This window comes from Canis aureus, chromosome 20 (genome assembly GCF_053574225.1).
Source record: "Canis aureus isolate CA01 chromosome 20, VMU_Caureus_v.1.0, whole genome shotgun sequence".
Classification (NCBI taxonomy): domain Eukaryota; kingdom Metazoa; phylum Chordata; class Mammalia; order Carnivora; family Canidae; genus Canis; species Canis aureus.
In genome coordinates, this window is record NC_135630.1 from 50,151,743 (window position 1) to 50,164,573 (window position 12,831).

Below are 12,831 nucleotides of genomic sequence, written 5' to 3' on the forward strand. Positions count from 1 at the left end.
CACACGTAATATTACCCTGAAGACTCCACCAAAATATACTGCAACTGATAAATGAATTCAGTAAGGTTGTGGTATACAAAATCAATATATAGAAGTCTGTTGCATTTCTATACACTAATTATGAAGCAGCCGAAAGAGAAATAATCTCATTTACAATTGCACCAAAAATAAGAAAATACCTAAAAAATTTAACCAAAGAATTGAAAGACCTGTACTCTGAAAACTATAAAACATTGATGAAAGAAATTGAAAAACAACAACAACAACAACAACAACAACAAAGAAATAGGAAGATTTCCCATACTCATGGATTGAAAGAACAAATATTGTTAAAATGTCTACACTACTCAAAGCAATTTACAAATTTAATGCATTCCCTATCAAAATATCAACAGCATTTTTCACCGAAGCAGAACAGCAATCCTAAAATTTGTACGGAACCATAAAAGACCCCAAACACCCAAAGCAATCTTGAAAATGAAGAACAAAACTGGAGGTATCACAATTCCAGATGCTAAGATAGTCTATAAATCTGTAGTAATCAAAATAATATGGTATGGGCACAAAAATAGACACATAGATCAATGGGACAGAATAGAGAGCCCAGAAATAAACCTATGATTAAATATTCAATTCATTTTCAAATAAGGAGGCAAGAAAAGGCAATGGAGAAAAAAGTCTCTTCAACAAGTGTTATTAGGAAAACTGGACAGCTGCATGTAAAAGAATGAAACTGGACCACTTTCTTACATCATACATAAAAATAAATTCAAAACATTAAGGACCTAAATATGAGATCTGAAAGCATAAAAATCCTGGTATAGAGCACAGGCAGCAATATCTTTGATATTGGCCATGGCAACATTTTTCTAGATACGTCTCCTGTAGCAAAAGAAACAAAAGGAAAAATCAACTTTTGGGACTACATCAAAATAAAAAGCTATGCACAGTCAAGTAAACAATAAAACTAAAAGTCATTCTACTGGGAGGGAGAAATTATTTACAAATGAAATAACTGTTAGGGAATTAGTATTCAAAATATATAAAGAACTTATGTAACTCAGTGCCAAAAAAATCCAGACATAATCCAATTAAAAATGGGCATAAGACAGGAATAGACATTTCTCCAAAGAAAGTATATATATATATGGCCAACAGCCACATGAAAAGATGCTCAATATCACTAATCATCAGGAAAATGTATCAGAATGAATAAAATCAAGAACACAAGAAACAAGTGTGGTAATGATGTGGGGTATACAAGAAACAAAAAATGTTGTGTCCTGTTGATGGGAATGTAAAGTGGTACAGCCACTGTGGAAAGCAGTATGGATGTTACTCAAAAAAATAAAATTAAATTAAATTACTATACAATCCAGTAACTCTACTACTGGTTATTTACACAAAGAATAGGAAAACACCAATTCAAAAAGATATATGCACCCTTCTGTTTACTGCAGAATTATTTATAGTAGCCAAATTATGAAAGCAGACTAAGTGTCCATCAATAGATGAATGCATAAAGAAGATTCAGTGTGTGTGTTTGAACAAACATACAGTGGAATACTACTCAGCAATAAAAAAAAATAATGAGCTCTTTCCATTTGCAACTACATGGATGGATCTAATGATTGTAATGTTAAATGAAATAAGCCAGTCAGAGAAAGACAAATGCCATATGATTTCACTCATGTGTGGAATTTAGGAGACAAAATAAAACAAACAAACAAAAACAAAGAATAAAGAGACAAACCAAAGAAGAGACTCTTAACGGTAAAGAACAAACTGATGATTTTCAGATGTGAGGTGGGTGGGGCGATGAGTGAAATAGGAGAAGAAGATTAGGAGTACACTTACCATCAGGAGTGCTGAGTAATATGTAGAATTATTGAATCATATATTGTATACTGGAAACTAATATAACACTATATGTTAACTACACTGGAATTAAAACTTTAAAAAGTGAATTTCTTGTAATTAAAAAAAAGAAATAAAAAAAATCATTCAAATTGTTAAGGTGTAGTAAAACATTTTAAAGAAAAAGTAAAATTGTCATTATTGTTAGATGACACAATATTATAAATTAAAAAAAAAAAACCTAAAGCCTCTATCCCAAAACTATTAAAGCTAATAAGTGAATTCCCTTAAGTTGCATAATACAAAATCAATAAGCATCTATCTGTTGCATATCTATATATTAATAATGAATTATCAGAAAAAGATATCTAGGAATTTATCCCATTTCCAATAACATTATAAGGAATAAAATATGTAGGAATAAACTGAATCAACGAAGTGAAAGACTTATACTCTAAAAACTATAAAACATTGATGAAATAATTGATAACACAAATAATGAAATAATAAGTTATGCTCATAAATTGGAAGAATATTATTTAAATATCTGTACTACCCATGTATTCTACAGATTCAGTACAATCTCTATCAAATTACCAACGTATTTTTTCACAAAACTAGAAAAATAATCCTACAATTTGTTTGAAACCACAAAAAACATCAAATAGCCAAAGCAATCTTGGGAATGAAGAACAAAGCCAGAGGTATCATGCTCCTGAATTTCAAACTATACTACAAAGTCATAGTAATCAAAACATTATGGTACTGGCACAAAAACAGACCCAATAGGTCAATGGAACAGAATAGCCCAGAAATAAACCCACGCTTATATGGTCAATTGGTCTACAACAAAGGAGGCAAGAATATACAATGGAAAAAAGAGTCTTCAATAAACGGTGTTGGGAGAACTAGACAGCCACATGCAAAAGGATAGTGAATTAATTTCTAATGTCATATGTAAAAACAAACTCAAAATGGATTAAAGACAAAAATAAAACCTAAAACCATAAAACTCCTAGGAAAAAACATAGGTAATAAGCCCTCTCTCTTTTTTAAAAGATTTTATTTATTTATTTGACAGAGACAGAGAGTGTACAAGTAGACAGAGAGGCAGGGAGAGGGAGAGGGAGGGGGAGAAGCAGGCTCCCTACTGAGCAGGAGCCCAAAGAAGGGCCCCATCCCAGGACCCCGGGATCATGACCTGAGGTAAAGGAAGATGCTTAACCAACTGAGGCACCCAGGTGCCCTAGTAATAAGCTTTTTTACATTGGTCTTAGTGATAAATATATCTATATATCTATATCTATATCTATATCTGTATCTATATCTATCTGTATCATCTATCTATCTATCTATCTATCTATCATCTATCAATCTACTATATCTAACTCTATCCTTGGGTTAGGGCAATAAAAACAAAAATAGACAAACAGGACCATATTAAAGTAAAAAGTTTTTGCACTGCAAAGGAAACCATCAACCAAAAGAAAAGGCGATGCATTAATGGGAGAAGATATTTGCAAATGATATATCAAATAAAGGGTTAGCATCCAAAAATATATAAAGAACTCATAAAACAATATCAAATAAGCAATCAATCTGATCAAAAAATGGGCAGAGGATCTGAATAGACATTTTCCCAAAGATATAAAGACACATAAAAAGATGCTCAACATCACTAATCATCAGGAAAATGCAAACCAAAACCACAATGAGATATCACCTCATACCTGTCTGAATGGCTATTATCAAAAAGACAAAAAATAACAAGGGTCAGTCAGAAAGGATGTGGAGAAAAGGGAACTCTTGCGCACTGTTAATGGAATGTAAATTGGTGCTCTGTATAGAAAAATAGTATTGGGGTTTCTCAAAAAAATTTAAAAAAACAGAACTACTTTTGTGATGTAACAATTCTACTTCTAAGTATTTATGCAAAGAAAATGAAAACAGTGATTTGAATAGACATATGCACCCCTATGTTCATTGCAGCATTATTTACAATAGACGTGACATGGAAACAAACTAAATGTCCATCAGTAGATGAATGGGTAAAGAAGACATGGTGAATACATGCAATGTAATATTACTCCACCATTAAAAAACGAAAATATCTTGCCATTTGTGATAATGAGAATGGACCTGGAATAAATAAATCCAATAAAGAATAATATCATATGACTTCACTTAAATGTAGAATCTAACAACCAAAATGAACAAACAAAACAAAACAGAAACAGACTCATAGATACAGAGAATGAAGTGATGGTTTTCCAGAAGGTTAGGGAAGTGGGAGGTTGAATGAAATAGGTGAAGGGGATTAAGAGGTACAGTATTCCAGTCATAGAATAAGTAAGATATAGGGATGCAATGTTATGGACAGCATGGGGTATACAGTCAATAATATTGTAACAACTTTGAATGGGGACAGGTGGCAAGCAGACTTACTGTGGTGACCATTTGGTAATGCATGTACATATGTACTATGTAGTAGATCTGGAAACTAATACATATCATATATCAATTTTTCGTCAATTAAAAAAAACAGGGACAATAAAAAAATAAACAAAAATAACAAGCCCAAAATATGGATTTTTGAATTTCATTTGAAGTCTCCCAATTTTTAAATATGGCAAACTGATTTTTAAATTAATAAAGCATATGTGTATCTTATAAAACTTGTTTAGAGGCAAATTGAATTAAATTGTGTTTGTGATTCCACCAAAGCAAAGCAAACAGTATATATAATTTACTTAAGTCTAACCCTCTACTTAAATTATGTTCTTGAGAAAGTCACTAATATTTATAAAAGCCATTGTTCTTGTATTCAAAGAACATAATATCCAATTTATAAAGTAGCAAGGGGATTAAATCAGAAAACAAATATTAGGAATCCAGTACAATGACATGCAATAAGTATTCCACGAATATTAGTTGCCTTCCAGAGGCAGAAGGACTAAAACGCTGCCCTTTAGTTTATGTCTTTGTGACTTCTTGTAATATTTATTACTAGGGAAAGGCATGGTATAGATAAAACCATAAATAACTAATGATAAAATAGACACTTAATGGGTTTGATAATTTTAAAATACGCCACAAATGTTTTGATACTGTTCCTTTCAGAAGATAAAGATTGATTCTCTTCCCTTTGAGTTCAGGCTGTTCCTTGTGACTTTTTGCACTGAATAGAATGTGGTAAAAATGACAATGTGTGGTTTCCAAGGATAAGCCCTAAAAGGCATCATAGCTTCCCTTTTACTCTTTGTTTTTGGATAACACTGGTGGAAACCAGATGGCATACTATGAGGATACTCAAGCAACCCTGTGCAGAGGCCCATTTTGCAAGGGACAGAGGCCTACTGCCAACAGTCACAAGAAGGAGACTGGAAGTAAATCTTCCAGGCCAGTGAAATCACTGGATGCCTGCCTATTAGCAGTCCTTGCTAACATCTTGACTATGGCCTAAGAGAAATCTTATGCCAGTCACCTACCTCAGTGACTCCCGAATTTCTGACACACAAAAAGGACAAGATAATAGGTGCTCTTTTTTTTGTTGTTGTTGTTAAGATTTTATTTATTTATTCAGGAGAGACACAGAGAGAGAGGCAGAGACACAGGCAGAGGGAGAAGCAGGCTCCCTGCGGGGAGCCCGATGTGGGATTCCATCCCCGGACCCCAGGATCACAACCTGAGCTGTAGGCAGACACTCACCCACTGAGCCACAGGTGTCCCTAGGTGCTCTTTTTAAGCCACTAAATTTGGGGGTAACTTGTTAATGCAGCAATAGGTAACTAATGCACTTGTTAAATCCCTGCAGTTTCTAAAGATAGATTTCATTGGCTTCCCATCACTTGAATATAATTTATAAAAGCATATCTGAATTGCAATGTCTCTACAGATAACTATTTTCATTCCTTTAAATCTGTAGTACAGATTAATGCTAAAACATGGAGGATACTCTATAAATGCTCATAAAGATAACTTTTCTTGTTTCTCTTGAAAATTTTTTATTTATTTTTGCAAAGTACGGTTCTGTGCTGAAACAACTATATTTGGGCATGATCAAAGTATGGATTTTCCTATATGGCCCCTTCCCAAGGAGGCTAGTGTCAGATAATATTAATGACTTAAGTAGTGACTGGTCAGAGAGGGTATCCATAGAAGGATGGTATTTTAACTAATTCAAAATAAGATGGTTGACCATGTGGAGATCTGGGGGCATAGCCTACCTAGCACGACTGAACTTGACATATTCTCAAAATGAGTAGTGACGTGAGGAGCTATATCATAGCTAAGTATAAATGGATGAGAAGAGATGAGGTAACAGAGACTGGCAGGTGGGCATATACTATAGTAGGTGGGTAGATTTCATAAATATTAAATTGGAAAACGCCAGGGATCACTTTATTTTAAATGTAATTTTTATTTTTATCATGTACATTAATTAAAAAACAACTCATCAAGGCTGACAGTAAAACATAGCAGTGCCTACTTTACCTCTAATCTTCTAATTGTTTTAGCTATTTCTATTGTATTTATTTCCATAATTCTACATATCATGTCTCTACTATGATTTTAACATTTTTAAAGTTTATATGTAATCTATTGACTTTCTGTTATGCAAGATTAGGTTTTAATTCTTTACAACCCTCCACATATGCACATACAGATACATGTTCATGCTTTCCTCTCGTCCTCCCACAATCTTAATTTTCAGTGATATTAATATTCAATATTTATATAATTGCTACATAAATTTTAGTTGAACAGCAAAGAAAAATTTAATGCGATACTTCCTTCCCTGAACGATTTTTATTTTTAGTTTCATTTTTTGTTTTTTTTTCCCCTTTGGTATAGTTTATTATGGCATAATTCTACAAAAGAACTCTAAAATACCTCCCTAAATGAAAAAACAAAACAACACACTCATCTATTAATATATTTTTTTCTTTGCTTTTGAAATCCTTCCTGTTGCCTGCCATCCACTTGTTCCAATCTGCACGAGCTTGTTCCATAGCCATGGTCCTGGGGCTTTTTTTATTTTTTTTTAATAATTTCAGGCATTTATCATTTAACTGCTTCAGAAATCAAACATCCCATTTTCTGCCAATATAGGGGATTAAGAGGTTGTCTGGCTGTGGAGATTGGGGTAGGGAACCTAGTAGCCAAGATATTCTTAAAACAGGTTCTAAGCTAATCCACTTATTACTAGTCTTATCCTATATCCTTACCTTTAGAGGTGAACAGTGTAATTTTTTGAGCCTCTCTGGGGTTCTTCATCTTGGCACCCCATCTCCACTCAGCAAAGCAGAGAAACATTAAAAATAACCCATTTATCATTTAATCATTTGGTGTTTATTGTCTAAAATTATCTCAAATGCTTTTTTCCTATCTTTCTTTATTTTTGGTTTAAGAAAATTAGACAATTAAAGACCTTTCTTTACAGCGTTTACAGGGGACTTCCAAAAAAGAACAAATACAATATAAACACTTTTATTCAATCTGCAGTGTTTAGTGGAAAATCCCTGGGGACAGTTTCAAGCAGAAAAGTTAGACATCTGTTTAGCTTTATAAAAAGATCATCTAGCTGTTGTGTGGATAAAAGGGATAATTCTGAAAGCAGGTGACCAGTTAGGAAGATTCTGCAAATTCCAGGAGAGGAATGGTGGCTTCAAAGAGTACCAGAGCAAAGGTGAGCCTACACAGTACATACTGCACGTAGTTCCTTTGTCAAAATTAAATAAATAATCACGTTTAAAGGAATACATATAAGTTATAGTCTAGCTTAGATGAAGCAGCCAAGAATGAGAGAAAATTTGAAGACATCACAGAAAATCAGAAACATTCCAAACACAGATTTCTTCTATCCACGTCTATTCATTTTGTACTACGAATATTTTAACTTAGCATTTTTATTTCCACTCAAATATTGTGTCTCAAGCTGTGATGTTGCCTTCAACCAAAGAAAATGTTTCTAATGTAAATACAGAGAAGAGCAGGTAAAAATAAAATTTTAAAAATTGTAAGGTTGTAAAGAAGCTGTTTTCTTTGATTTATGTGTTTCTTGGTTTAAGTGGGAAATTAACATTTAAGTTTTATATCATATTTCTCTGCCAGAACATTTGGAAATGCTCACTGAATGGTAAGATATAATTGCATTTATTTTTATATGTCATCATAATCTTTATCAAGAAGCATGTACTCACTCTATCCCTACATGATATTAAATAAACTGAATTGAGTAAACAAAGCCTCCGTCTTCTTGGTATAATAATTAAAATGGTATTATACAAGTTCAGTTTAGGTGTCCTGTGGTCAGGCACATCCTGAATCAAGAATAGACTCTGGCACATTACAGAGCTCTTTCCTTTTCCTTTACCTAATGAAAGACTGGCTCTTGCTAAGCTCCGATTCTATTCTTAAACATATGAAATTCAATCAAAATGATCATCAAGGCCAGTTCTTTATATAATTAGTCACAAATTTCTACATACAATCTTTGTATGTCTTTACGAGAAAAGACAAAGAAGGTGCTTCTGGCATGGGATGGTGGGTCAGTATTAGGTAGTTGTGTAAGTCTTGAGTGTGTTCTTATGTTTTCTGTTGGGAGAAGGAACACGAGATGACTGAGCTTTCACTGTTCCACTATTTCTCAATTCTATCTTCTAATTTACACTACAAAACAATCTTATTACCTATGGTGGATGCACTTAGAAAAGATGCAAGTATTATTCTCTGTCTAAAGCAAAAACAAAATGAAAGAAAACAAAACAAACACACAAACAAGAAACAAAACCAATTTGCTCAAGTGTTTTTCCCACTAGACAAAACTTTGCATTCTTATTTGACTCCTAACTCAAGTGGTTCATCCTTTGTTTTAGTTTTATCACTTCTCACTTCATCCCAGACTAAATCTAGCACAAATCTTAAGAGCTTCACTTGAAACTACACATACCCTACACATATCTTTCCATCTCTAGTATTACTCTCCTTAGTTCAGACACTATTTTTCTCTACTTTGGATGGCTGCAATAGCTTCTTCACTGACCTTTAAATTAAGGGATCATTGTAAAATCCAGATTATATCAGGACACCAATGGAGAAAAAGGTTTCTTTATAGTCTGAGTTCTATGCTACAGTTGATTGTCGGTGAAGGAAAAAAAAAATCTTAACAAATTGATAAGACTTTTGGAATTTACTCTCTTGTGCTAATAGTTTAAAATGATATCACTGATATTTTTATAAATAAGTTTGCTGGATTTTAGCTCAATTTTAAGTCAAAACATTATAGGATGTTTCTCTTTGTAACAGTTTACCATGAACACCAATGCAGGAGATGATTCCAACCCCCGTTTGCAGTCTTTAGATTTGTTGTTTCTTACCTAGTTTTATTAACAGGTTTTACTCTAAATCTTAAGCCTATATTTTTACTTTCCAAAATATCACTCCTCTCCTTTAATCTCCAATGACTTCTCACCACATTTGGTATAAAATCCAAAGTCTCTAACATAGCTTATGCCTTTAAACTTCCACCTCATATCTTCCTTGGTCACTCTATTCCAGTCACACTGGCCTCCTTACTTTTTCTTGAACCTGCAAAGAAAGCTTCTACCTTAGGACATTTGTACTCGATCTTTAAGAAAAGAGTATCTGAATGTGCATGGCTTGTGTTCTTGCTTCACCCGGTATCTTCTCAAATGTCAGTTTTTCAAAAAGGCTTCTCCTGACCAGTGGATATTAAAAATACCATCTCACTCCCCCTCCACAGACAAAGACTCATCACCATCAGTCAATAACATTGCCTTAATAATTCACTTTTTTGTAGCATTCATCGCTTATAGAAATGAACTAGTTACTTAGAAGTTCACTATCTCCTCACACTAGAATGTAAGCCCCATGCCAGCAGACTCTATATATCTTATATTCACTGCTATACTCCCCAAACCTAGAATTGTGCTTAGTCCATGGTAAGTGTCTGGTAATATTTCCAAATCAGTACTGCTGTTCTTCATGCTAGTCTTTGCTCAAGAACCTCCTGGCTAAAATCTATGCTCTCACCTCTAAATAAATCAGTGTGGGAGTCATCTTAAGTCCCAGCCCCATTATTCTTTAATCAGCTACAATATTTTCCTTGATTTTACCTGTGAGCTCAAATTTGGCAAGTCATTATTCTTTACCCGGGAAAGATGTATATAAGAAGGTTTTACATCATTTAATGTGGATGAGTACTATTATGAAAGTAAAATAGGATGGATAGTAATTTATTGGAATTAGTACCCACGGTGAGTAACAATAGTTGAGGGATGATAGTGCCATATAACAGTTGGAAGAATAATGACAACTGGAGAGCCTAAATGAATAAGAAGGGATAATAAAGCAAAGATCAGAACAATGTCCTGACAAAATGTTGTACTGGTGATGAAATGCCATCACATCCACTTTTGCATTAAAACTGCCACCTCTTGACTTATACAGCCTCACTGCTTCCAATTCTTTACCATCCTTCTTGGTTGTCTATTCCTCCCAAAATCATTTTATGACTCTCAGAACTTCACAACTCTATTATCAAGAATTTATTGGCAGGTGCTTGGGTGGCTCAGTGGTTCAGTGTTTGCCTTTGGCTCAGGTTGTGATCCTGGAGTCCTGAGATCAAGTCCCATATCGGGCTCCCCATGGGAAGCCTGCATCTCCCTCTGCCTCTGCCTCTCTCTCTGTGTTTTTCACAGATAGATAGGTAGAATCTTAAAAAAAAAAAAAAAAAAAAAGGAATTTATTGCCACGTTGGCCATGGTTTGTTTCTGAAACTACTGGTTACTTTGACTTGCTCTGTTTGCATATTAGATTATTTTAGACTACCTTTTGATTCACATCCATAAAACACAAGCTTTTGATTAAATGATGATTGCTACTATGTATTTATTTTATACATAATGCAATTATATATCATCTTATAAATATTATCATTTTACAATATTATTATTGTTTTTTATTCATATTTGTCCTATTCCTTAATCTACTCAATCTGGAACAAAATAAGTAAAAAATGATGTGTCTTCCTGAGTCATTATTTCCAATGTGCAATTAGAGAAGACAATGTACTGATGTATTTCTAGTGGACTGATTCTGTAAATAGACTTTCAGTTGGAATGATGCTATTGGTTGCATTGGGTCTGATAAAAAAAAAAAAAAAGTTCAAGTGAGAAACTCAAAGACCAAATATTTGTAAGATGCTTCCTTACTATTAGCAAACATTTTAGATTAAATTTACTCTACTGTTAGGATTAATTACATGACGGTAATGAAATGGCATGAGTTCTTCGGAGACATGTACATAATAAAAAATAATAAATACCTTTGGACTGTCTTTATTTATTTAATTAAAAAATTTAAAAGTTAAGCCCAGGAGTCAAAAACAATCACAAATGATCAGTTTAATTTATTTGAAATGGGTGGAGATTATTTCTAGGATTTACGCTGAAGCATCCTGAAAGTGTGAGAGGATTTCTGAATTAAAGAATAACACAGGAGAAATCCAGATTTAGTCAATCTCTGCAATGACAAATTTACAGTCCTCCACCTCAGACATCTAAAGTTCACCTGAGACCCATAAACATGGAGAAAGAGTATTTGTTTGTTTCTGTTTGTCTGTTTTTCTGGGGATTTGAACTATGACACTCCAGAGGGATACACTAAGAAGTAAATGTACTTCCATTTTTAGAATGAAAAAAAGAGAATGTCTTAGTTTGAGTGGCTACGACAAAATATCATAGACTGGATATCTTAAATAACACATATTTATTTCCCACAGTTCTTGATTGTGGGAGTCCAAAATCCAAGTGCCAACTGATTCTGTATCTAGAGTAAGCTCTCTTTCAGGTTTAGATACCATCTACTTTCTGTGTTCCCACATGGAAGAGAAAGAGATCTGTGGTCACCGCCTTTGCTATAAAGGTATCAATCCCATCAAGAGAATCTCTTATAACTTCATCTGAATTTAATTACCTCTCGAAGACCTTACACCTAGATACTGCCACACTGGGGACTAGGACTTCAACATATGAATTTGGGGATACACAAACATTCAGTTCCTAGCATTCAAAACGTGAAATATTCCATTCAAAATGTAATTATAAGCACATAAATTGATTGCTAACAATAAATTCTGAAAATATATATTTGTTGAAATAATTTAATAGATAAATAAATAAATAGGCACATATAAGGCATATACACTACCTAATAGCTCAATGCTCATCCTAGGTTTAATTTGGGGTTAGACAACATCAATTTTTAAAATTTTGGTTCTCAAATGCTAATACCACTTGATCTTTAAGCCAAAATATCAATAATATTAGTCTTCAAGTAATGTTTGCCGTTTAAATCCATCAGAAACCCTAAGAAAGGGCAGCCCGAGTGGCTCAGCGGTTTAGCGCCGCCTTCAGCCCAGGGCCTGATCCTGGAGACCTGGGATCAAGTCCCACATCAGGCTCCCTACATGGAGCCTGCTTCTCCCTCTGCCTGTGTCTGTGCTTCTCTCTCTCTCTCTCTGTGTGTCTCTCATGAATAAATAAATAACATCTTTAAAAAAAGAAACCCTAGAAAATTATGTATTTTTTGAAAATCTGGCTATAATAATCTTTCAATACTTTTAAACTTTATATAATGATGCTTAGAAATAAATCAAATGCTACATTCAATATGAACTACAGGCATACCTTGGATATATTGTGAGTTCATTTCCAGACCACCACAGCAAAGCAAGTATTGCAAGATATATATTATTTATATATAATATATACAAAATAATTAACCAATATATATATGTAATAAGCCAACATATATATATATTGGTTTTCCAGTGCATATAATTGTTATTTTTACACTATACTGTAGTCTATTTAGTGTGCAATAGCATTGTTTAAAAAAAAACAATGTACATACACCTTAATTAAAATATACTTTTTCACCAAATAATGC

At 33.5% G+C, this 12,831-nt stretch overlaps 1 protein-coding gene across 10 annotated transcripts in view; it reads right to left on the reverse strand.

Annotated features, from left to right (window-relative positions):
- LRP1B (LDL receptor related protein 1B) overlaps positions 1 to 12,831 on the reverse strand; it is a 1,828,472-nt gene that overhangs the window by 923,337 nt on the left and 892,304 nt on the right. The window contains exon 1 of one of the 10 annotated variants that reach the window (XM_077861567.1): positions 7,086 to 7,143. The exons of the other annotated variants lie outside the window; for them this stretch is intronic. Within the exon in view, the coding sequence (XP_077717693.1) occupies positions 7,086 to 7,134 (49 nt within the window). The 5' untranslated portion in view covers positions 7,135 to 7,143. Of the gene's footprint in view, positions 1 to 7,085; positions 7,144 to 12,831 lie in introns of those variants that run through there. 10 annotated transcript variants of the gene reach the window in all.